The following is a 25,450-nucleotide window of genomic DNA, read 5'->3' on the forward strand; positions in this document are numbered from 1 at the left end:
GAATCCCCTTCCATACCCCGCTGGTCCCACGGTTTTGGATATGGTTGGCTGCAAACACACTTCACTGGATCATGTTGAGCTTCTCATCCACTAGCACCCCCAGACTGGAGGAGGTTATGTTCCTGCTGAAGCCCTTCCTACCACTGAAACTACCACATCATCAGCCAGGCTTCTTGTTGAAGCAGGTCGGTGACAGATCCAAGCTTTCTTTCACTTCACTCGGCAGGGAAATTCCCAGCTCGTTTTCCAAACACAGGGCAGAACCAGATTACAAAACAGCAGTTCGGGCTGAAGACCATTCCCTTTCCTAAAAACACTGCAAAGGGAACGGGCAGAAAGAAGCAGAAACAGGTGCTCTTCTGCCCTGGGTTTTCACACAAGAAACTGAATTAAAGTATGAAAACGCGTCCAAGAAAGCCATGTCCAACACTGATTTACACCCAGGTCCAAACAGGTATTTAAGGGCGTGCCTGCTAAGAAATCATTAAAAGACAGTGGGTTTTGGTGTCTCCGGTGCCCGCTTTTAAAGGGCTTTCAAGGAGCAGGAGCGCAGTGGTCAGAGAGGGACTTCTGAGACTCAACCTGCTGTCTAGAGGTGGTGAAGTTCTACGCTGTTGCCAGCCCAGATGACTGAACCTCACGACTCTCAGTCCCCACATCCCGGGGTCTCAACACCAGACCTATCACCCCTAAACCACTCATAGAATCATGGAATCACTAGGTTGGAAAGGACCCACTGGATCATTTGAGTCCCCTTCCCTGGAAGTGTTTAAAGGACGGGTGGACGAGGTGCTGAGGGACATGGGTTAGTGATTGATGGGAATGGTTGGACTCGATGATCCGGTGGGTCTTTTCCAACGTAGTGATTCTATCGAGTCCAACCATTCCCAGCGGCTTCGTGATGTGCCCGCGTGGCCAAAAGAAGACCATGAGCGCGTCTAATCCCACTGAGCTTGAGATGTGTCTCTGCACTCCCACTCTTAGCCGGTTCAGACTCTTTCTGGAAGATTTGAAACACGCCCCCACAAAAGAAATAAATCCCAAGCTCTTCTTGCAGGTTTTGGCTGGAAAGCAGCCAGGGGCTGCACCTGGGCTCCCTGTGCCAGGTGCCGGTGCAGCAGCCGCGTTGGGAGCCGTCCTCGGCGAGCCCAGCGCCTCCGAGAGCTTTCCTCACCATTTAAGGATGAGGAAAGCAGCCGCTCGGGGCCCAGCGAATTACCTGAGAGTGATTTGTTTTTGCTGCGGGTGCCGATGCCCTCACCACACAAACAGGCTCCTGAAAAAAAAAAGGAGGGTACAGAGAGAGAGGAGGGAAGGGAGGAAGAAAAAAAATAAAAAGCCAACAGGTTGATCTGGATTACATCAACGGTTCCACCCTCCGCCGTTTAATGAACATAGGAGAACAGGTGCTTGTAATTCATTAGCCAATCCACGAGCCGAGGAGACAGGAATTAAGCCGACCAAACTCCTCAGCGTGCCACTGCTCTCCTTCCCTTTGAGGCAGCAGCACCAGCGAGAAAGCTTCACCTCTTCGCTTTCCTCCTCCTCTTGCCCTTCCCCTCCAGTTGCAGAGCCACGAGCTGAGCGCGACCAAGCCTTGCGGTGGGTCCCCTCTCCTCCTGGGAGGCGGCAGGGAAGATGAGCAGAGGAAAAGCAGCCGGCACATCCCCGGATCGCCTGGGCCGCTGCAGCCCCAATGGGGTGGCCAGCAACGGCTCCAGCTCACCTGGCCTCCCCGGAGATGGGGGATACCAATGCTCCTCTTACTCCTCCTTCTCCATTGATGGGAGACTCCTGACCCCCGTGCACCTCGATATTGACCCCGGCTTCCAAGCCGTGCGGGAGCAGGAGAAAGAAGACATCAAGCTGCTCAACAACCAGTTCGTGACCCTAATCGAGAAGGTAAGGTGAGACCAGGGTGCAGCACAGGGACGAGGACGGTGGTGGGGAAGCAGACGCTAACCAGGCTTGGAATATCAAGCTAATTACCCAATTAGTTCTTCCTTCAGTGCTATCTAACAAAAGGCAGCGTCATCTCTAGGTGAAACGGGGCCGCATCTGTGGTCAGGAGCATCAGGGAGCCATGGAGGCACCAGATCTGGCTAGAGCAGGCCTTGGCTCCCCAGAGGACAAACAGCCACGGGCAGCGACGCCGATTAAAGTGGCAGCTCAAATTCTTCTCCAGCTTCTAAAGAGAGCTGGATGTTCACCTCCACAGCTCCGCGGTGGGCAAGGGAGACCCCCCGCCCACCTCTGTGGCTTGGACCGCGAGGGGTTGCGTGCTCAGCCAAGGAAGTGCCGCTTTCATCTCTTGAGAGCCATGAGAAGGCAGAAGGTTTTCTCAAAGGAAAACAACTCATCCCGCCGAGGCAGGTTCCTGCAAAGCCCTGGCGCTCTGTAAACAGATGGTAATCTCCTAGGAGGATTGCTTCACTGCAGTCTACAGCACAGGCGCCCGATGCCAACTGCTATGGCTTGGGAGGTGGTTTTTGTTTTAACTGTGCCTCTCCGAGGACCTGAATTCACACCAGAAAGGAGAAGGGTGGGGGAACCATCTCCCACACCATCTATCTAAACAGCATAGTTGTGGACCAGCCCCAGGACGTATCCAAAGAGGGGTGCAGCTGTAGCAAGGTTGAGGGGTGACCCTCGATGGAGGGGATGGCAGCCTCTGTGCTTTTCCAAACACAGACCTTGGCAATGTGAATTTGGAGAGCCCTTGGTTTGGAAATCCACCTTGTTGGTGGATGAGAAGCTTAACACGAGCTGGTAATGGCCAACCATATCCTCACTGCATCCAAAGCCGTGGGACCAGCAGGTTGAGGGAGGGGATTCTGCCCCTCTGTCTGCTCTGGTGAGACCTCACCTAGAGCTTGTGTCCAGTTCTGGAGTCCTCAGCACAGGAAGGACATGGAGCTGTTGGAGAGAGTCCTGAGGAGACCACGGAGATGATGTGAGGGCTGGAGCATCTCCCATCCGAGGACAGGCTGGGAGAAGTGGGGTTGTTCATCCTGGAGAAGAGAAAGCTTGGGGGAAACCTTAGAGCAGCTTCCAGTACTGAAAGGGGCTGCAGGAAATCTGGGGAGGGGCCCTTGATCAGGGAATGCAGGGAGAGGACGAGGGGGAACAGTTTTGAGCTGAAAGTTGAGATGAGATCTTGGGAAGAAAAGTTTCTCTGTGAGGGTGGCCCAGGTTACCCAGAGAAGCTGTGGATGCCCCACCCCTGGAGGGGTTGAGGCATAGCTGGATGAGGCTTTGAGCATCCTGATCACATGGGAGGTGTCCCTGCACATGGCAGGGGGGTTGGAATTGGATGGGCTTTGAGGTCCCTTCCAATCCAACCCATTCCATGTTTCTATAAAATCACGCAGGTGCATTGCACGTGCTCCAGGCCTGTCTCTTTGACTCTCCACATGGAGAGGTTGGGGTTTGTATGGACATTAGCCCTGCCCAGAAACCAGGAGAGAAACCAGGGGAGCTGGGAGAAGACCCTGAAGTGCCAAGATGTACATGAGACAGACCATTTGCACTCACCTGCTCTTTCCAAATCAGGATCTAAGAAGCAAGAGAGCCTCCAGGTTTCCTGCTAAACCCAGTCTAGTGGCCTGATGATGCGTGTGTGTCACAGGGCTTGATGGACAGAAGGTACCAAGGCCTCACCTTAGTGAGGTGGCTCTGACCTTAGCACTAGCAGCTCCCACATTCAGCTTTGAAGGCTGAAGCTTCAAGTGGTACATCAAGTGTCCAAGTTCAGCCATCCGCCCCAGGCCCTCATTCCAGAAAGTAATGACACTTCCTCGTCAAAGAGAACTTAATTTTTTAATCAAGAATTCAGATGGTCTCAAGCCGGAGCGGCTCATTCCTCACATAATGACCACAGGAACTTTAGGAGTTTGCTGCTGAGGGTTTTCCAGCAGGCTGTTCCAGATCTGCTGGTATTTATTTTCCACCCAGCTATGTCCAAGGTGAAGACGGGGAACAGCCAAGTAATGAAGCCCCTTTTTGAAGCCCCTGAGCAGCAAGGCGGTAGAGGCCGCAGAAGACCAAGCTTTGGTCAATTCTGGGTTGAGACACGGTTCTCCAGGGAACACGGACAAATGTGGCTGATCCTTCTGCTGCAAAACTCGTGTTAAAAGACTTTGCAAGGAAGAATTTCTGCTAAGAGGAAGGCTGTAGAAGAAACCAAGAAGTAAGGAGTTCAGCCCAGTGGATGGAGATGGTCTGGGAACAGAAAAGAAATTGAAACTATTGAAGGGAAAAGAGCAGTGACTAAGGAATAGGACCAAGGTCAGGAACTGAGACCGGATTTGAAGGTTAAAAATGGAGTGAGTCCAGGGGAGACCATGAAGATGATCCACAGCCTGGAGCACCTCCTGCATGAGGCCAGGCTGAGAGAGGTAGGGTTGATCAGCCTGGAGAAGAGAAGGCTCCAGGGTGACCTTAGAGCAGCTTCCAGCACTGAAAGGGGCTCCAGGAAGGCTGGGAAGAGGCTCTTGAGTGCACGGAGAGGATGAGGGGGGACAGTTTGGAGCTGAAAGAGGGGAGAATGAGATGAGATCTTGGGAAGAAATGTTTTGCTGTGAGGGTGGGGAGGCCCTGGCCCAGGTTGCCCAGAGAAGTGGTGGCTGCTTTTTTACAGAAAGGTGAAGAAAAAGTCAAAGCTGAAGGCCAAGCAAAAGGTCAAGGCCTGATAGCACCCCCACCCCACTACTCGAACCACACAGGCACCGCGTCACCACTGAATCATCTTCATAGGATGGAATCACTGAACCATTAATGCTGGAAAAGCCCTCTCAGCTCATCCAGTCCAACCATCAGTCCAACCATCAGCCCAACCCCACCCCACCAACTAAACCATGTCCCCAAGTGCCACAGCCACATGGTTTTTGGATCCCTCTAGGGATGGGGAGTCTACCACCCCCTTGAGAGTCCTTTTCCATGAAGGAATCTTTCCCCATATCAGATTGGCTTCAGCTTTGGGCCCCTCATTCCAAGAAAGATATTGAGGGGCTGGAGCACGTCCAGAGAAGGAAGCGGAGCTGGGGAAGAGACTGGAAAACAGGGGTTCTGGGAGCAGCTCAGGGACTTTAGTCAGGAGAAGAGGAGGCTGAGGGGAGACCTCATCGCTCTCTGCAGCTCCTGGAAAGGAGGTTGCGGTGAGGTGGGTGCTGGGCTCTTCTCTCAAGGAACAAGTGATGGGATAAGAGGAAATGGCCTCAAGTTGCACCAAGGGAGGTTTAGATTGGATATTGGGAAAGATTCCTTCATAGAAAAGGGTCGTCAAGTGGTGGAGTCCCCATCCCTGGAGGAGTTCAAAACCCATGTGGCTGTGGCAATTCAGGACGGGGTTCAGTCAGCACAGGGGGGTTGGGCTGATGTTTGGACTGGATGAGCTTAGAGGGCTTTTCCAGCTTTTATGATTCCGTGATTCTGTGTTTAGAGGCGAAGGGATGAATGCTGAACACGTCTTATTTTCCAGTGACTTGATATGAGATGCTCATTCATTTTGATGTGAACACGTTCTATCAAATTCATATGCAGACAATGTGTAGAACCTCTAAAAGTCCCTATAACCCTCCATTCTCAGGCCTGAGCTTCAGCTAGTCATTCTTACCTGGAGATATCTGCTGATCCCAGCAGCTTCTCACCACTCAGAAGGTCTTCGGGTCTACGTCTCCTGCCCTGCCAGGAGAAGTCAGCTTTGGTTTTTGGCTGTCGGTGTTACTGATGTCTCTGAAACCTCTTCTGCAGGTCCAGTGCTTGGAGCAACAGAACAAGATCCTGATGACGAGGTGGAACTTCTTGAAAGATCAAGATAATTCCCACTCCGAGTCAGACATCAAGACCATCTACGATCAGTACATGAGCAAAATGAATCAAGAGATGAAGGCACTTGACTATGAGCAGGAAGATCTCGAGTCGGAGCTGACAAAGGTCCTGGGCACCATGGATAACTTCCGAAGCAAGTAAGTGTCTATCCTAGCTGGATACTACAAAGAGGAATGTGTTTCAAAGGTTTCAGCTGTTTACAGCGTAGCATGGGAGTGATTGAACAGTTTGTTATTCCCAGGAACACAATCCTAGCCCGGTGTGCACAGAACTGTCTGTTTGAGCAGTCAACATCTCAACCTTGTCCTGGTTAACTCCAGATGAAAGGAAACTCATAAAAAGCAAAATACCAGAGAATGCAGGGCATCCGAGGGATGTCTCCAGCCAGCGAATGTCTCTGGGAAGCAGCGTTATCAGGAACAACAGCCACTGAAACAGAGAAATATTTATTGTCCGTGCTATTATCACAAGGTAGAACTCTCTCCCCAAACCGGTTTATGGATCTCAGCTGCTCCGTATTAACAAACCCCCTTTTTCCCCAACGATGTTTAGAGTAAAATTCTACTTTGACCAAAAAGTCAGACTTTCACGCAGTAAACCTCTTGAGAGAATATCGGGAGGCAGCTGAAAGTTGAAGGGAGGACCCGCTGCCACGGGCTTATCTTATCGCTGCCTTTGCCACGAGCTTTGAGATCGTCAGATAGGAGCGTTCGAGATGTGCCAGGGCTCATTCATGAAGACAATGCTTTTCTTATTATCGGGGTCATTTGCATACCACAGATGAAGCCACAATTAAATACTTTCCCTTACAGTTACACCCATCTGCCTACACGAGAGCTCTGGAGTCTGCACAGAGCCACGTATGGGCACTGGTAGAGCCGAGCAGGGATGCTGAGGGACACGTGTCGCGGTGGGAATAGACCAGACCTGTTCCCGAGGTCCCAAGCGATGAGCAAATACTAACAGTGGCCTCCACAGAGCAGGGAGCCCAAGGATCTCAAAGCTCTCAGCAGACTTTGATTAAACCAGCTCCTCAACGTGTCTGCAGAGTAGAGGAAGGACTGATAGCTCCGCTTAACAGACACGTTAACGGAGCTGCAGCAGGCAAATGTCTCGCTCGCTGGTGGCAGAGAAGGAAGAGGAGTTAGGAGTTTGGTTCCTGACCTTGTGCTGAAATCACTATGCTCAGCATCCTTCAAGGAGTGACGCACTGATGTGTTACTGGGTTCAGTTCTGGGCCCTCCCCACAAGAAGGATGTTGAGGCTCTGGAGCGAGTCCAGAGAAGAGCAAGGAAGCTGGGGAGGGGGCTGGAGAAGAAGAGGAGCGGCTGAGAGAGCTGGGGGGGTTTAGCCTGGAGAAGAGGAGGCTGAGGGGAGACCTCATTGCTCTCTGCAACTCCCTGAGAGGAGGTTGTGGAGAGGAGGGAGCTGGGCTCTTCTCCCAAGGGACAGGGGACAGGACGAGAGGGAATGGCCTCAAGCTCCACCAGGGGAGGGTCAGGCTGGACATCAGGAAAAATTATTTCATGGAAAGGGTCATTGGGCATTGGCAGAGGCTGCCCAGGGAGGGGGTTGAGTCCCCTTCCCTGAAGGGGTTTAAGGGACGGGTGGACGAGGTGCTGAGGGACATGGGTTAGTGATTGATGGGAATGGTTGGACTCGATGATCCAGTGGGTCCTTTCCAACCTAGTGATTCTATGATAACCACACGCCTAGAAATCCCCAAATTCCTCGTGGTGGGTGCCCGTCTGCTCTTTATTTGGATGTTGGTTTCACTACAAGTCTTGGTCTCCCTGATGCCTGCTTTGCTGTAGCAACCCTGATCCTGGATCAGAGCCACTTTATGGATTGTGCCATCTACTCCCCATCCTAAAAAGGCTGAGACTTGTCATCCCCTTCCAGAGCATGTAGTCTTCCTTGCACTTCCCTAAGGAAACATCTCCTCTGTGGCCCTGCAGTTATAAAAGATACTTCTTGGCTCATTTCCTGACAATCAGGAAAACCCAGATAGGAGAAGGGTTGGGCTGCTGGAGAAACAGGAGATCAGTCACCTGTACCTGCTCTCACAGTTTCTACTTGTATTTGTACCCAATAATTGTCTCATTAATTGCCTGGCACTTCTGGGGTGGGGAAAGGATCATAGCAGCAGGGAAGGGATCGTCCCCCTGGACTCGGCGCTGGTGAGGTTGCACCTCAAATCCTGGGTTCAGTTCTGGGCTCCTAACTCCAAGAAAGATATTGAGGGGCTGGAGCGTGTGCAGAGAAGGGAACAGAGCTGGAGAAGGGGCTGGAAAACAAGGGTTCTGGGAGCAGCTCAGGGACTGGGGTGGTTTAATCTGGAGAAGAGGAGGCTGAGAGGAGACCTCATCGCTCTCTGCAGCTCCTGGAAAGGAGGTTGCGGTGAGGTGGGTGCTGGGCTCTTCTCCCAAGGAACAAGTGATGGGACAAGAGGAAATGGCCTCAAGTTGCACGAGGGGAGGTTTAGATTGGATATTGGGAAAGATTCCTTCATAGAAAAGGGTCATCGAGGCCTGGCAGAGGCTGCCCAGGGCAGTGGCGGAGTCCCCATCCCTGGAGGGGATCACAAACCGTGTGGCCGTGGCACTTTGGAACACGGTTTAGTAGGAATCGTGTTGTTGGGCTGACGGTTGGACTGGATGAGCTGAGAAGGCTTTTCCAACCTTTGTGATTCTAGGATTTTTCAGCCCGATTTCTGATTTCAATTTTCTTGGGACAGCTACAACAGGATACATCTGATAGGGATGCTACATCCCCCAAAACTAAAACAAAAACTGACTGATTAGGGGAACACGATTCACCCTGCGCCCAAGAGACTAGGATGAAGCATGTGCACATGCGCAATATTAGACAGCAGAGAAGCCACCAGCTCCCAACCAGCCCAACTATCATTCTTGGAAATTGTTCCCGCTTAGAGGGACCACAGAGCTATGGGAAACCAGCCCTCAGAAATGACACGGCTCCTTCAAAGCACTTTTCCTTCATTTGCGGAGTCTTCCCCTTCCATTTTCTCCCTTCAAGCTTCGAGGCACAGCCAGGGGTGACCTAAGTGGCAAAACCCACCTTCTCACCGGGTGTCAACACCCAAAGCCTGCGCTGGCGGATTCTTGGGATGGTGACAACCCATGGGGCTGCTCCCAGTGGTTTGTGATTCACGAGGAGAGAACTGCTCCTACCGAGCCTTCTCCAGGCAGAGATCCAACCCCATCCTAACCCACGCTGGCTCTGCTGAGTCCTGCACGCCGCCTTCCAAACGCTGCCCCAGCCCAGTTGTTTTTCTGGAGCAAACGGGCTTCCTAAACCATGCAAATTTTGGAGGTTTCCAACAATTCCAGTGGTTTCTTTTTCCCAAGGGAAATTTTTTGGGGGAGCAAAAGCGAGCGAGTGCCCTGGCAAATTGCTCTCGCCCAAGCTGTGGGGCTCCAGATGTGACATGCGGTGACCACCCAAGCAGGCTGAGACCCAACAGATCGGTAAAGAGATGAAATTTGCCTGTCAGTGCCCTCCGTAAGGGCTCTAATCCATCTGCCTTCTCTGTCCAGGCGCTGCTTTCCAAAACCCACACAGGAGAGTTAACCAGCTGGGAGATTTGCACCTCCTTCTCGAGTTAGGTTGCCATTGACCAGCAATTCCAAACGCAGAGAAGATTGGAGAGGGGACAGGGAAGTGGGCTGGAGGCTCACACACGACTATAAACCCTTCTTCTTTGGGAAGTCAAGCTAAAAATCAAATACTGAAAGGTATTTCAGTAGGGCTGATCGCCCAGAGGTGCACATCTGCATCAGCGTTAGCTTCAGCTCCCCACAGGAGGGATTTGCAAATGCAAAGACATGTTCCCTGGGAAGGAACGGACTTTAGACATGTGCTGATCCACTCTGCTAAGCCAGTGGGGAGATCCAGCATGAAAATATGTGGCATCCACCCTTTAGAAGATCCACAAAGGTGATCCAAGGGCTGGAGAACCTCTTATACAAGCACAGGCTGAGAGAGTTGAGGTTGTCCAGCCTGGAGAAAAGAAGGCTGCAGGGAGACCTTAGAGCAGTTTCCAGGATGGGAAGGGGCTCTAGGAAAGCTGGAGAGGGGCTCTTGATCAGAGAGTGCAGGGAGAGGATGAAGGGGAATGGTTTTGAGTTGGAAGAGGGGAGATTGGGATGAGATCTTAAGGAGAAATGTTTTGCTGTGAGGGTGGGGAGGCCCTGGCCCAGGTTGCTCAGAGAAGTGGTGGCTGCCCCATCCCTGGAGGGGTTCAAGGCCAGGTTGGATGGGGCTTGGAGCCCCTGATCCAGTGGGAGGTGTCTCTGCCCATGGCAGGGGTGGAACTGGATGAGCTTTGAGGTCCATTCCAACCTAAACCCTTTTGTGATTCCATGATTCTTGAGATCCAGGGCTTGTGTTAGTTACACCTTTCCACCTGAAGACCAGCCAGTCAACACCTCTCTACCTGTAATCTCTGCAGCTGGTTTTCAGCTGCTTTCTGCCCCATTTCCTTGCTCCACAAGAGGAAGACTGACTTAACTTCATGCCACCAGGCTTGGATCTATCCCACTACTCTACCTTCACCCTTAAGTAGTCTTGAAAGTACATCCAAAGAGCAATACACCCAGAGATTTGGTTCACCTCTGATTTTGCTTCGCTGCCTATGGAAGGAGCCCAAGGCGACCAGACGCCTGTCTCAAGTGCGTCTTAAGTGCATGAATCGAGATGGGATGGATTTATGCCTTAATGCAGGACTGCTCGGGGATTATCTCTGAGGAGATAAATGCTGTAATGTGCTTGTGGAATGCTCCATCCCCATGTGAGTCATCTCCCGGCCGCCAGGTCCCTCCAGAGCCGTGCGGCGAGCACGTTTGGCTGGCTGGGCCTGCTCTTTTTCAGTCAGGAGTGGCGTTTGTTCAATATGCAAGATTATGTCAGCGCCTGGCAATGCGCAAAGCCGCTTCAGCAGGCTGGGACAGCCTGGGATCGGGCTGAGATGCAATGAGGATGAAGGAAGGCTGGCAGGCTGTAATTAAGCTCAGTACAGAGCTGCTGGCAGCATGGCTAACATTCCAGCTCAAGAGCAGAGAAACCAGACAGGTAAATCTTGTTAGCCACGCTACCAGGCTTCATAGAGGCAGGCAAGGAGAGTTTAACACCATGGGGGTACCCAAGAGGAACCTCAGAAGCACCCATCTGTGGAGCCCATGTCAGTCTGATCCACTCTGTGTCCTCTGTGGAGGGAGCAACCGCTCCAGGGAGCTGGTTTTGGTGTTTCAGTTCAGCTCCTGAGCACAACTTACCCCTTGCGATCCTCCATGCTGCATTCCCAACCCCTTTTTCTCTTTCTGCTCCAAGGCACAGCTCGTCTTTCTCGTGAAGGTTTGTACAGCAGCAGGGAAGGCTCTTGAGAGAAGCTGGAGCGATGACGTTCCAGATCAAACAACAGGACATAGCTGTCGTTCCCAATTTTATCATCGCCACTCTGTTAGGAGATTTCATTTTACCTCATCCCCAAAGGTCTCAACCTTCCCCACTCCAATTTGGTCACATCTGCAAGTAGCAGCGAAAGGTTTAAATCAAAGCCTGGAAATGCTACATGCACATTAAGATAAGAGGAGCTTGAGGTGTCACGGGAGAGCAGGGAAGCCACGATCTCCCTGAGACCTCAACCTGCTCTGGTCCCACCAAAAGAGCCAACAAGTCCCATGGGCATCTGATCACACAGTGGGAGACACCGAACCCCCAGCACATAAAGCTCCTGCACGGCAAATGAATTATTTTGAGCTGTTAGCCCAAGAGAGACCCCGAGGCTTCCTGATCAGATCCCTGCTTTTAGCAACACCAGGACTTGCCCCATAAATCCTGCAGGGTTGGTGCATGCCCTAAGCCTTGTGTGCCTGCTGCTGGCCATCAAAAAACGCGTTTGTCCCTGGACTTTGCTATCTTGGTCCTGTTTATAAACACCTGTGGGGTCAGTTCCTCTGTTGGGTATTGGGGTTCCACCCCAACCCATCCAGCTTTTGTTACCTTCTGCTCCCTGGGCTCTGTTTGCCATGAATTGCTTTGCCAGATCCTCTGTTAGTTCATGAATTGCTCCCTTGAGAGGACTCTGGAAATGAAATACTGAGGATGCCTGAAACAAAAAGAAGATTTAAGGCTTAAGGTGAAAACTGAGGAGTCTTTGGGCATGCGACTGTGTTTCACGGAGCATAACTCACCACGCCCCACTTCTCCCTCCCTGCTCGCTCTTTCTGTGGCAAATGTGAGGTAACTCGAGGTTGCTTCGCCTTCCAATTAAGTTAGAATTAAAGCTGCCTCCTCTTTACTCTGGGGCTTTTCAGACTTAAAGCGTTCACGCTGTTCCTGGCATGTGGCGGCTTGTTCTTCTCTCTCTTGTCCAAGATGCCCACACCCAAGAGATAACTCTCCATGCTTTCTAGCACCAAGGGGGTGGGACATCACAAGAAAAGCAGAAAGCTTTCATACCAGCACGACAACCTTGAGCACCCCACAAGTTTTCACCCTGTGTGATTTCTAACTGCTTTTTTCCCCCTTTTTTTAGATACGAAGATGAAATTCGCCTCTGTAGTGGCATGGAATACACCTTCATGGAGCTCAAAAAGGTCAGTGGCAAGAGAAAGCTTCTCATCTGGACAGGCTGAACATCAGCTCTGTGAAGGCACAAAGAGCCTGGAGAGGGAAGGTGGTCCTGGCTCAGCTAAGCCGGCACAGGGCCAGCCAAGAGGTTCTTCTCCCTCTGGCCTCGGCCCTGGGGAGACCGCTTCTCGAATCCTGGGGTCAGTTCTGGGCCCTCCCCACAAGAAGGATGTTGAGGCTCTGGAGCGAGTCCAGAGAAGAGCAACGAAGCTGGGGAGGGGGCTGGAGAAGAAGAGGAGCAGCTGAGAGAGCTGGGAGGGGTTAGCCTGGAGAAGAGGAGGCTGAGGGGAGACCTCATTGCTCTCTGCAACTCCCTGAGAGGAGGTTGTGGAGAGGAGGGAGCTGGGCTCTTCTCCCAAGGGACAGGGGACAGGACGAGAGGGAATGGCCTCAAGCTCCACCAGGGGAGGGTCAGGCTGGACATTAGGAAAAAAATTATCATGGAAAGGGTCATTGGTCCCTGGCAGAGGCTGCCCAGGGAGGGGCTTGAGTCCCCTTCCCTGGAGGGGTTTAAGGGATGGGTGGACAAGGTGCTGAGGGACATGGGTTAGTGATTGATGGGAATGGTTGGACTCGATGACCCGGTGGGTCCTTTCCAACCTGGTGATTCTATGGTTCTATGATTCTAAGAGCTAGCTCTGGACCAAGCCCTTGGACCAGGGATGTTTGGTGGGGCAATAAGGTCATGAGGCCAGCAGAGTGGTGAACACGGTCACCGTTTCAACAGGAGAAGTCCCAGTGACTCTGAGCCACTTGTGGTTACAGCAAAGCCCCACAGGTCTTGGCAGAAGCTCCTGAGGTCAGACCATGCCTGTTGGACTTAATGATCTTAGAGGTCTTTTCAGACATGAACGACTCTGTGCAGCCAACCACAGTGTGACTGCAGCAGCCACACCTGGCCCAGAGGGGTCTGCACCCCAGGACCTCCACAAGCCAACACGCCTCCTTCCCTCTTTTCCCCTAGAAGGAAATCACAGGTTGGGAAAAGGCTAGAAATTGATAAACATGTTTGCTTTTGTTTCCTGCCACACGGCCACCTCCTATTTACACATCCGCCCCAGCAGGAGCTGCATTTCAATATCAGCTGAAATAGGTGGCTTTGTGCACAGCCTCTACATCAAAAAAAAAACAAACGCAGGGTGCAGGAATGCAGGGTATTATTAGACAGAGGAAACGTTCACCACAGATGATCATTAGGGCTAATTGCATGTTCTTCTTGACACACTCATCAACCAGGAAGGGCAGTTCTAGGGACTTGTGTGGACAGCAGGAGAGTTTTCAATACCTCGTGCTTTTTGTGGTGAACAAAAGATGAGTGGGCATGGACTAGCCCTGCTTGTTTATTTCTCCACCCACTCTGCCTCACCTGAGACTTCCAAAGGGCTCACTCAGAAGCAAAAAAAAAAAAACCCCAAAACTGCAGAGGAAAAAGGTCCACGAAGGAGCCTCCGTACTTGTAGAGCAGTTCCATAAGCATTTGCCAACAAACAGCACGCAGGACACTTACTGGAGAAGAGGTGGCAGGAGGAAAGGCTTCTTCCTACAAAATATTGATTAATAGAGAGGATGAAATATGGATTGAGAGCAGCCCCGAGCAGAAGGACTTGAGGTGCTGGCAGATAAGAAGCTCAACGTGAGCTGGCAAAGGGCACTTCCAGCCCAGAAAGCCAACCACATTCTAGGTTGTACCAAAAGATGGGATTGATCTCTGAGATCCAAAGCAGGCAAGGGCCTCAGAGGTGCAAGAGAAGCTGAGATGGGGAGCAGAAAGACCGTGTCCTGGCCTGCATCCAAAGCCGTGAGACCAGCAGGGCAAGGGAGGGGATTCTGCCCTTACTCTGCTCGAGACCCACCTGGAGACCTGTGCTCAGTTCTGGAGCCCTCAGCACAGGAAGGACATGGAGCTCTTGGAGTGAGTCTAGAGGGATTCACGGAGATGATCTGAGGGCTGGAGAACCTCCAACATGAGGACAGGTTGAGAGAGTTGGGGTTGTTCAGCCTGGAGAAGAAAAAGCTGCAGGGAGACCTTAGAGCAGCTTCCAGTACTGAAAGAGGGTCCAGGAAAGCTGGGGAGGGGCTCTTGATCAGGGAGAGCAGGAAAAGGATGAGGGGGAACAGTTTTGAGCTGAAAGAGGGGAGATTGAGATGAAATCTTTGGAAGAAATGTTTTCCTGGGAGGGTGGGGAGGCCCTGGCCCAGGTTGCCCAGAGCAGTGGTGGCTGCCCCATCCCTGGAGGTGTTCAAGCCCAGGTTGGATGAAGCTCCCACCTGATCCAGTGGGAGGTGTCCCTGCCCATGACAGGGGGTGGAACTGGATGGGCTTGGAGGTCCCTTCCAACCCAACCCATTCCATGATTCTATGATTAACACACTGTCCATCTCCCACAGGATTTAGATGTGAGCACCTTGTACAGAACTGAGCTGGAGGTAAAACTCAATGGGCTTCGGGAGCTGATGGACTTGAAAAAAACCGTCTACAAACAGGTAAAAATGCAAGTGGGAAAGGGGGCTGGGACCAAACAAGCTACGATGCAGAAAAATGGTTTTTCTGTGGGCAGTTCCACTACAGAGAGGGAATTGTTCTGGATTTACACCAAAACACTCAGCCAGGGAAGTTCCGTATTGTTGCAGTCAACTATTAGATGGCTTACAACAGGGTCTCATGAGCTGAAACCCTTTCCTAAACTAACCCAGCTCTGTTTTAAGTGTGATTAGGGTGTTCCTCCTGCCCGACAGCTACGGCAGGGAGGCTGCTCCAGCAGGACTCCCCTCAAACAGTAAGGAACCCCCACCCCGTAGCTGAGCTGGCTGGTTTGGGGCTCAGCTCCTAACCCCTACCGAGAGCATTTCCCTTGGGATCAAATACCCCAGGTCATGAGCGCATGTAAGATTATTCCAATCCGATTGAGAGGAAGAGCTCAAAACAAGCCAGGAGAAGCCCTGGTGGAGCTGGGTGAGGTGCTGGATGCTTTTTAACACAACCAATCAACCCTATTTCCAATCAATGAGTATGTAATTGGGTTTTACCGAGGGGCAGGGGCAGGACACGGAGTCTGCAGCCCTGCAGCGTGCCTGCATCTACTCAAACTGGGTGAGGTCTGCAGGAAAGCTGGGGAGGGGCTCTTGATCAGGGAGGGCAGGGAGAGGAACAGTTTTGAGCTGAAAGAGGGGAGATTGAGATGAAATCTTTGGAAGAAATGTTTTCCTGTGAGGGTGGGGAGGCCCTGGCCCAGGTTGCCCAGAGCAGTGGTGGCTGCCCCATCCCTGGAGGGGTTCAAGGCCAGGTTGGATGGAGCTTGGAGCCCCTGATCCACTGGGAGGTGTCCCTGCCCATGGCAGGGGTGGGACTGGATGGCCTTTGAGGTCCCTTCCAACCAAACCATTCCAGGATTTTAAGTCATTACAGTCACTTACTCAAAGCCTGTAAAATGCTCCTCGAATCCTGGGGTCAGTTCTGGGCCCCTCCCCACAAGAAGGATGTTGAGGCTCTGGAGCGAGTCAAGAGAAGAGCAAGGAAGCTGGGGAAGGGGCTGGAGAAGAAGAGGAGCGGCTGAGAGAGCTGGGGGGGTTTAGCCTAGAGAAGAGGAGGCTGGGGGGAGACCTCATTGCTCTCTGCAACTCCCTGAGAGGAGGTTGTGGAGAGGAGGGAGCTGGGCTCTTCTCCCAAGGGACAGGGGACAGGACGAGAGGGAATGGCCTCAAGCTCCACCAGGGGAGGGTCAGGCTGGACATTAGGAAAAAAATTATCATGGAAAGGGTGATTGGTCCCTGTCCGAGGCTGCCCAGGGAGGGGGTTGAGTCTCCTTCCCTGGAGGGGTTTAAGGGACGGGTGGACGAGGTGCTGAGGGACATGGGTTAGTGATTGATGGGAATGGTTGGACTCGGTGATCCAGTGGGTCTTTTCCAACCTGGTGATTCTATGATTCTATTATTCTATGTACTGAGCAGCCTTGGCAGTGTTTTGGGATTTGTTTCCATTCTGCCAATACAAATAATCAAAATGTTTGACAGAGGGATGTTATCACCCTTTGTGGGGAAACTGAGGCACAGAGAGACAGAAGGACCTGCATGATATCAGAACTGCATAAGCCAGGAAGGCTTCTCTCTCTAGAATTCCAAGCTTATCCTTGGTGCAAGGGGCAGCTGGAAATCGGGTCCTGCTGTGAGCATCTTAAGCTGATTCCCTCCTGGTCCCCCTCCTCTGCCTCTCTCCCTGCCCTCTCCTCTCCGTAGCTTGTTCCAGGCTCATGACTCCTCACCCCAACACCAAAGTCGAGGCACAAATACCCAGTGGAAGGGCAAATGAGGAAAACTTTGCTTGCCAGCTTTGCTCACAGCTTGTTGGGTTTGAATCAGAAGAAAATCCCAGCTGCAATCCTCATTAACAAACCACCAGGTTCATTTTGGTTTATTCCTCCGGCAGAGGATGCCCAAGTATTTGCAATAACCGATGCATTTTCTCATATAGCTTTTAACCCACTCAAAGATTAACAAAGAAGCTCGAGGATTAGACACCAGTGGGGGGAAAAAACATCAGTAATCCTGCTCTTGGGGAGAGCGGCGGGGTATTTTTCTGTTATCCATGAATCACCGTGTCAGGATGCTCTTTGTTTCCGCAGTCAGGGGAAGGCAAGGCAAACAAGGTGTACAAACGCTTCTCTAAGATTAGTGCCCTCAGCACAAAAGGGGAAAACAAAACCCTACAGATGAAAGGTTACGGGATGGGGAGAGATGGATGCTGCTGTCTCTCAGCGCTGGTGTAAATCAGCGGGCGCTGCAGATACTGATAAGAGCGACGCCCCCCCCGAGCCCTGCGAGGCTGGGGAGCTGCCGAGGGAGCGCGGACACCATCTGCTCAGCATCAAGTCACGTCTTGCCTGGATACAAACCACCCAGGAGTGCAGTTTACAGGCAAGGACTAAGAGTCCTTTTTAGCTTTGCCGAGGGAAGGCTGCATTCATCATTGTTTGGCTCTCTAAAGCCGTGACCGAGTCAGCTATCGAGAGCAAATCTCCCAGGCAGCGATACTGCAGCCTGGGTGCGCACGTTCCCGCGTTCCCGCACCGGCCTGAGCTCTCCTGGCACAGAAAAGCAGCTCTAGGGAGCAGAACGGGTCTGCTGGCAAGGGCTGTGCTGAGAGAAGGCTCCTATTTCTGCCTTCTGGTACCAGACACAAAGCAGTCTGCAGCAGAACTGGCAGCCACAGCCTCTCTGGATATCAAAGCAGAGCTGGCAAAGATGTTTTTCGAGCACCACCAGCCTGCAGAACGGCCCCACTGCCCTATTTTTTGCCCAAGACGTATACGCCCTCCCCCTGAATATCAACAGGTATTGAAGTGTGATCAGCATTAATTAATTTGCTCTTGATGCACTACAAAGGCACTTAGTATCATAGAATCACCACATTGGAAGAGACCTACCGGATCATCGAGTCCAACCATTCCCATCAATCACTAACCCATGTCCCTCAGCACCTCGTCCACCTGGCCCTTAAACCCCTCCAGGGAAGGGGACTCAACCCCCTCCCTGGGCAGCCTCGGACACTGCCCAATGACCCTTCTGTGAAATATTTTTTCCTGATGTCCAGCCTGGTGGAGCTTGAGGCCATTCCCTCTCGTCCTGTCCCCTGTCCCTTGGGAGAAGAGCCCAGCTCCCTCCTCTCCACAACCTCCTCTCAGGGAGTTGCAGAGAGCAATGAGGTCTCCCCTCAGCCTCCTCTTCTCCAGGCTAAACACCCCCAGCTCTCTCAGCCGCTCCTCTTCTTCTCCAGCCCCCTCACCAGCTTCCTTGCTCTTCTCTGGACTCGCTCCAGAGCCTCAACATCCTTCTTGTTGGGAGGGGCCCAGAACTGACCCCAGGATTCGAGGAGCGGTCTCCCCAGGGCCGAGTCCAGAGGGAGAAGAACCTCCCTGGCCCTGCTGGCCACTCCGTGTCTGATCCAAGCCAAGATGCCCTTGGCCTTCTTGGCCCCCTGGGCCCCTGCTGGCTCCTGTTCCACCAACCCCCCCAGGTCCTTCTCCTCCAGGCACTTTCCAGCCAGACTTCTCCTAGGCTGTAGCAGATCGCATCCAAAGGTCCCAAACCAACTCCCTACCCCGAGTCTGGATTTTATGGAGAAAATCACATTAGCTTCCAAACTCCAGAGATATAAAACCTAGGGAATCTCACCATCTCTCCACTGCACACAGCAGACACTTTGCCTAACGAAGCTCAGCAGCTCTGCCAGGGTTCAGGTCTCTCTTGGCTTAAAGCTTTGTTGATCGCTTAGTATCTCCATCCTATTCTCTTTGCTATCCAGGAACTCGAGGAGCTGCTGACAGAAATCAAGGACATTTCTGTGGTACTGGGAATCGATGATGCATGCAAACTTGATTTGAACAGAATTGTGGAAGATGTGAGGGCCCAGTACGAAGCCTTGGCTCTCCGCAGCTGGGAGGAGGCAGAAGCACTCACCAGGAGAAAGGTATTTGTCTCCTTATCTGACTGATCTCGGGGAGAGGCAGGGAGAGGAGAGATCAGCCTAGAAATGACAGGAACCAGCAAAAGAGACAGGCTACACCTGGGAATGGAGGGGGGACAGGGTGCTAACCCAGATCAGCTCCTAACTCAGGTGTGTAAAGTAGTAGCTTCACTGCTCTGGGCTCTTCACGCTCAGTGCAGAGAGGCAAGGCCATCGCCCAGTGGAAGCTTGTCCCACCTAAATGGGACTGACTTTCCACTGGTGCCTCCTCCAAGCAGAAGAACGTGATCGTGCCCACAGACAGCACGCTCCATGGCAGGAATAGAGCCAGAAGAGGATGAGAACAAGCCCCAAATCCTTCTCCAAACCTGCCGTTTCTCCCTAGTTTGTTGTTTCTCCTCAAGGGCAGCAGGAACCCTCATGGATTCCTTTGCTACAGCGACAGAGGCACGTGGATAACCCACTCTTCCATCTCCCTTGCAGCTGAACGAAGGAAGCACCCAGTCCAGCACCTATGGGGGCCACCTCCTTGACAGCCGACGGGAGATCGCGGACCTGAACATACAGATCCAGAAGCTGAGATCTTGCATCGTGTCCCAGAAGAGCCAGGTGTGTCCTAGGGTGGGTGACAAATCTGACACGGGGCTCTGAGACCACAACACACCTAACGTCTCCCTCACCTTCTTCCCTTCACAACGCTAGTGCCTCTACTTAGAGGAACACATCAAAGAAGCAGGAGAGCACGGCGAGACAGCCCTCAAGGATGCCAAAGCCAAACTGGTCAAGCTAGAAGAAGCCCTACAGAAGAGCAAAGAGGATATGGCTCACCTGGTGAAAGAGTATCAGGAGCTGATGAACATCAAGCTGGCACTGGATGTGGAGATCCTCACTTACAGGAAGCTGATGGAAGGAGAGGAGAGCAGGTAAATTTGGCTTCCTTGTGCTTGAAGAGAGGAAAGCATGCACTCAAACGCCTAGGGAGAAAGTAGACATGCTAAGTTGTCAATCTGGTATTGAAGGTTTGATCTAAGAAAGAACAAATCCCAGCAGACCCCGTACAGCTCAGCCCCATTTCTTGCCCTGAGCTTGTCCTTAGGCTCCCCAGACTGGAGAGTTCCAGCACTTCTCCAGATGCTGCTTTGCCCAGGACCCAATCATGCACTTGGCTCTACTCTTGCAGCACAGCTCATGTGGGCCAAACTCCAGTTCTCTCTGGCACTGCAGAGCTTAATATGCATCCTCAACCCCTGTCCTTGCATTCACAGCATGGAGCAACCGATACCCACAGTCATCAGCACCGTCCACTCCAGACCAAAGCACCGTAAGTGGTTTCGCTCGTGCAGTTTGGTGAAGTAGAGTGTGAATGAAACACAGGCTCTGGAGCGAGTCCAGAGAAGAGCAACGAAGCTGGTGAGGGGGCTGGAGAAGAAGAGGAGCAGCTGAGAGAGCTGGGGGTGTTTAGGCTGCAGAAGAGGAGGCTGAGGGGAGACCTCATTGCTCTCTCCAGCTCCCTGAGAGGAGGCTGTGGAGAGGAGGGAGCTGGGCTCTTCTCCCAAGGGACAGGGGACAGGACAAGAGGGAACGGCCTCAAGCTCCACCAGGGGAGTGTCAGGCTGGACATAAGAAAAAAAAAATTCACACAAAGGGTCATTGGTCCCTGGCAGAGGCTGCCCAGGGAGGGGGTTGAGTTGCCTTCCCTGGAGGGGTTTAAGGGACGGGTGGATGAGGTGCTGAGGGACATGGTTTAGTGATTGATGGGAATAGTTGGACTCGATGATCCGGTGGGTCTCTTCCAACCTGGTGATTCTATGATTCTACAGAAGGTGTGGGAAATTCTGCCCCTCTACTCTCTAGAGACCCTACCTGGAGCCCTGTGCCCACTTCTTCTGGAGTCCTCAGCACAGGAAGGACACGGAGCTGTTGGAACAAGTCCAGAAGGGGCCAGGGAGCTGATCTAAGGGCTGGAGAACCTCCTGCATGAGGACAGGCTGAAAGAGTTGGGATTGTTCAGCCTGGAGAAGAGAAGGCTGTGGGGAGACCTTAGAGCAGCTTCCAGGATTGAAAGGGGCTTCAGGAAAGCTGGGGAGGGGCTCTGGATCAGGGAGGGCAGGGAGAGGATGAGGGGGAATGGTTTTGAGCTGAAAGAGGGGAGATGGAGGTGAGATCTCGGGAAGAAATCTTTTGCTGTGAGGATGGGGAGGCCCTGGCCCAGGTTGCCCAGAGCAGGGGTGGCTGCCCCATCCCTGGAGGGGTTCAAGGCCAAGTTGGATGGGGCTTGGAGCCCCTGATCCAGTGGGAGGTGTCCCTGCTCATGGCAGAGGGGGTGGAACTGGATGGGCTTTGATGTCCCTTCCAACCCAACCCATTCCATGATTCTATGATCTTTAACCCCCGCTCTCTCATTCCCACCCCACCCCTGCAGTCTCTGCCAGCACCTTGAGGAACTCCAAGCTGTTTGCCAGAGGAACGGGCAGCACCAACGGGGAGAAGAAGCCCAAAGGAGGCAGCACAAAGACGCTGCCCTCTAGAAGCCACAGCGACAGCTCAGCTGCCCCAGAAGCAGACGCCCTCAGTAGCGGAGCCCGGCCAAAGCTCGGCTCCCTGCCCACCCAAGAATGCTCCTAGGAGATACAGAGCTCCACAGCCTTCACGCAAGACCCAATGGCATCTGTAGCCAAACAAGGCCAAATCACTTTCTCCTGAACTCAAGCCACCATCCGAGGGACAAAGGAGGAGAATCCACTCCAGGCTGTCTCTTAAGTTTGTCTTTACAGCATCCCAGTTAGCAGCTCCATTACCAGTTACAAGCAGATTCAACCCAGGATTTTAGAGGCTCACGCATTCCGATACCCACGCCAACACCTTCCTCTCTAGGTCCGTTTTACCAGAGGGTTTGCATTTACAACCTCGGTGATGAACCTGTAGGAAACCTGGCAGAGGGGAAACTGAAATCACAGAAGCTCTTAACGCAGCAGCCAGCAGCCCCATTGTTCCACCAGCATCACGAAACCATTCCCTCTGCTCTGTCTCTGTTTGTGAGAGGCATTCACGTGGCTTTCAAAGAAAAGCAGCATCACCTTTCCGAACCGACCTGGTGGGGAGATGCAGGGAAACGATGTGAGCTGGGTGGATTTGGGACACCTGGATTTGCCTGTCTGGTGACAAAGCTACTGGTTGTACTGGGGGATCCTTGGCCGCTTTGGACTATTTAATTTTACTGCTTTTTGGGTGGCCCCTCCGTCCTTCCCATCCCAGCAAAGCTAAAACTCCTTTAAACCTTTGTTTTCATAAGCCACCTTTCTAGCAGAGAGCACCTCCATATGTCCCACCTGGAGATTCGCTGCTTCATGGTAGGTCCTAAAAATGGGAGATTTGTTGGCTCGTGGTAGGTCCTAGAAATGGGAGATTTGCTGGTTTGTGGTAGGTCCTAAAAATGGGAGATTCACTAGTTTGTGGCAGGTCCTAGAAACGGGAAATTCACTGGTTTGGAATAGGTCCTAGAAATGGGAGATTCATTGGTTCATGGTAGGTCCTAGAAATGGGAGATTTGCTGGTTTGTGGTAGGTCCTAGAAATGGGAGATTCGCTGGTTCATGGTAGGTCCTAGAAATGGGAGAGTTGCTGGTTCATGGTAGGTCCTAGAAATGGGAGATCCTCTGGTTCATGGTACCTCCTAGAAATGGGAGATTTGCTGGTTCATGGTAGGTCCTAGAAATGGAAGATTCACTAGTTTGGAATAGGTCCTAGAAATGGGAGATCCTCTGGTTCATGGTACCTCCTAGAAATGGGAGATTCGCTGGCTCATGTTGGCTCCTAGAAACGGGACAATCACTGGTTCCCACGTAACTACAAGGAGCAGGACTTGCCTTTGTATCTCTTGACCTTCCACGCAGCTTTTACCTTCCCTGGCTGACGCCAGTCCTGTCGCACCAACGCTACCACAGCCAATTCCATAGATGCAGGAGCCCCCTGCGAACGGGGTGGGAGGACGTTCTGGCCTCAGAGCAGCTTTACTGGGCCCTCTTGTACAGACACAGACAGAGCCCTGCGGGATTTTCTTCTACAAGGCCAGGCTGTGGCTTCACCCCTGCCACGCTGCCCCATTTGAGCTGCTCCCAGACTCTGAGTTCCTCAGAGTTGTTAAGAGTCTCTTGGAATATTCCCATGGAGCGGATCGCAGTATTCCCACGGTTCCGTAGGACAGACAACGACCACAGCATCTACCTAACCAGAACGCCTGCTCTCCAGGGTTACGGCTGTTTATAATAAAGTCTGGAATGCACACGGTGAAAGCATTGTCTTGGTTTCTTCCTAATTTCTCACACCACAGCCCACCTGGAACAGCGATTCCTTCCCCAGCTGCCAGGAGGTCTCAGGTTCAACTCCGCAGTGAAATGAAGCTGAAATTGCTTCTCAGGTAATTGGTTTGGTCCATATTCCCAGCCTCCCACATGGCATCGAATCGCAGAGCAGCTCAACACGTTCCAGGAGATGCAGGGTTATCGTGCAGGCCACCAACACGCCCACCTCCGCAGAGCTTCTCCTTGCTAAATTCCCCCCTCTGCAAAGGGGACTGTGACCCAGGTCCATCCTGGGGATCCACACTGCCCCTCATTCCTCAAGTGCCTTTCCAGAGCACAAGGGTTTTCTTGGTGCTCCTGACTCAAAAAAAAACCCACCTTCTCTAAGGGAGGAGGTCCAAAACAGGTGAGGGGGTCCCAGAGGTGCGAGAGAACCTGAGATGAGGAGGATATCTGCTCTGCTCTTTCCTACCCACTTCACCCTCAGGCTCAACTCAAGGGGGACGGGGCAGAAGACCAGCAGGAAGACCAGATCCTGGGCTGCATCAGAAGTGCGACCATGAGGTCAAGGGAAAAGATTCTGCCTCTCTGCTCCACTCTGATGAGGCACCACCAGGAGCCCTGATTTCAGTTCTGGAGTCACAGAATCATAGAATAGTTTAGCTTACAAGGGACCTTAAAGATCACCTAGTATGAGCAGGGACATGTCCCACTAGACCAGGCTGCCCAAGCCCCATCCAACCTGGCCTTGAACACCTCCAGGGATGGGGCAGCCACAACTTCCCAGGGCAACCTGTTCCAGCTTTGGACAGGCTGAGAGAGTTGGGGTTGTTCATCCTGGAGATGAGAAGGCCCCAGGGAGACCTTAGAGCAGCCTCCAGTATGGAAGAATGGAAGTATTTCCAGTATGGAAAGGGGCTCCAGGAAAGCTGGAGAGCGCAAGGAGAGGATGAGGAGTTTTGAGTTGAAAGAGGGGAGATTGAGATGAGATCTTAGGAAGAAATGTTTTGCTGTGAGGATAAGGAGGCCCTGTCCCAGGCTGCCCAGAGCAGTGGTGGCTGCCCCATCCCTGGAGGTGTCCAAGGCCAGGTTGGATGGGGCTTGGAGCCCCTGATCCAGTGGGAGGTGTCCCTACCCATGGCAGAGGGGGAGGAACTGTCTGGGCTTTGAGGTCCCTTCCAAGCCAAATCATTCCACTCAGTCTGGAGGAACTGGAAGGCAGGAACAGGATGGGCAGAGACGGAGACTCATAGCCAGGCTGGAACGGGCAGGGGCTCAACAGCAGCTCAGTCCGGCAAGAAGATTTTCTGGCTGTTTTCCCTCCGTCTCATAAAGTTTTAGGGGTTTTTTGTGCTGCTTCTGAGCCTTCACCACTGAGGGGACTGGGAGAGAGCCCCGGGGCCAGAGCAGGGGACTGGGAAGCTGGAAACCTGGGATCGGTCCACTGTTCTGAGGACAATGGAGATGATCCGAGGGCTGGAGCCCTTCCCATGTGAGGACATGCTGGGAGAATTGGGGTTGTTCAGCCTGGAGAAGAAAAGGCTCCAGGAAGACTTTAAAGCAGCTTCCAGGATTGAAAGGGGCTCCAGGAAAGCTGGAGAGGGGCTCTTGATCAGGGAGGGCAGGGAGAGAACGAGGGGGAATGGCTTTCAGCTGCAAGAGGGGAGACTGAGATGAGATCTTAGGGAGAAATGTTCTCCTGTGAGGGTGGGGAGGTCCTGGCCCAGGTTGCCCAGAGCAGTGGTGGCTGCTCCATCCCTGGAGGTGTCCAAGGCCAGGCTGGATGGGGCTTGGAGCCCCTGATGCAGTGGGAGGTGTCCCTACCCATGGCAGGGGTGGAACTGGATGGGTTTTGAGGTCCCTTCCAACCCAAACCATTCCATGATTCCATCTTTCTGATTCTACATCTGTGCCATCCAAAGCAGAGCCATCTCCAGGTAAAGCCGTAATAGTTTCAACCACAAGAGGCTTCCCAAAGATGATCTCAAACCCCGTCTGGAGCCAAAGATCGGAGCATCTACCCAGACGTGGGGAAAGAAGACATCAGATGTCCAGGACATGGCCCAGTTGCGAGACAAAGCCCCAGGGCAATAGCCACGGACAGATAAATCCATGTGGTGAAAGCACAAGGAAGAGCTGATTTTGGTGGCGCAGATGCCGTCAGGGAAGATCACAGGGGAAATAATTCGCCTCTGCACAACAGCAAC

At 52.6% G+C, this 25,450-nt stretch overlaps 1 protein-coding gene across 1 annotated transcript; it reads left to right on the forward strand.

Annotated features, from left to right (window-relative positions):
* Positions 1 to 419: 419 nt before the first annotated feature.
* On the forward strand, positions 420 to 21,826 carry LOC138732375 (keratin, type II cytoskeletal 80-like). The gene is made up of 10 exons (XM_069878962.1): positions 420 to 454; positions 1,596 to 1,902; positions 5,752 to 5,966; positions 12,389 to 12,449; positions 14,872 to 14,967; positions 18,782 to 18,946; positions 19,427 to 19,552; positions 19,646 to 19,866; positions 20,209 to 20,264; positions 21,366 to 21,826. Exons 1-10 carry the CDS (start codon positions 420 to 422, stop codon positions 21,566 to 21,568), a joined length of 1,485 nt encoding a protein of 494 aa, XP_069735063.1. The 3' UTR covers positions 21,569 to 21,826.
* The last annotated feature ends 3,624 nt before the right edge of the window (positions 21,827 to 25,450 follow it).

This window comes from Phaenicophaeus curvirostris, chromosome 30 (assembly GCF_032191515.1).
Source record: "Phaenicophaeus curvirostris isolate KB17595 chromosome 30, BPBGC_Pcur_1.0, whole genome shotgun sequence".
Taxonomy (NCBI): Eukaryota; Metazoa; Chordata; class Aves; order Cuculiformes; family Cuculidae; genus Phaenicophaeus; species Phaenicophaeus curvirostris.

Coding starts and splice junctions, on each gene's coding strand:
- LOC138732375 (XM_069878962.1), top strand. CDS start 420: ATGTCCAACACTGATTTACACCCAGGTCCAAACAG. Junction 14,968..18,781: donor AAAAAACCGTCTACAAACAG/GTAAAAATGCAA, acceptor TTTGCTATCCAG/GAACTCGAGGAGCTGCTGAC. Junction 20,265..21,365: donor CCACTCCAGACCAAAGCACC/GTAAGTGGTTTC, acceptor CCACCCCTGCAG/TCTCTGCCAGCACCTTGAGG.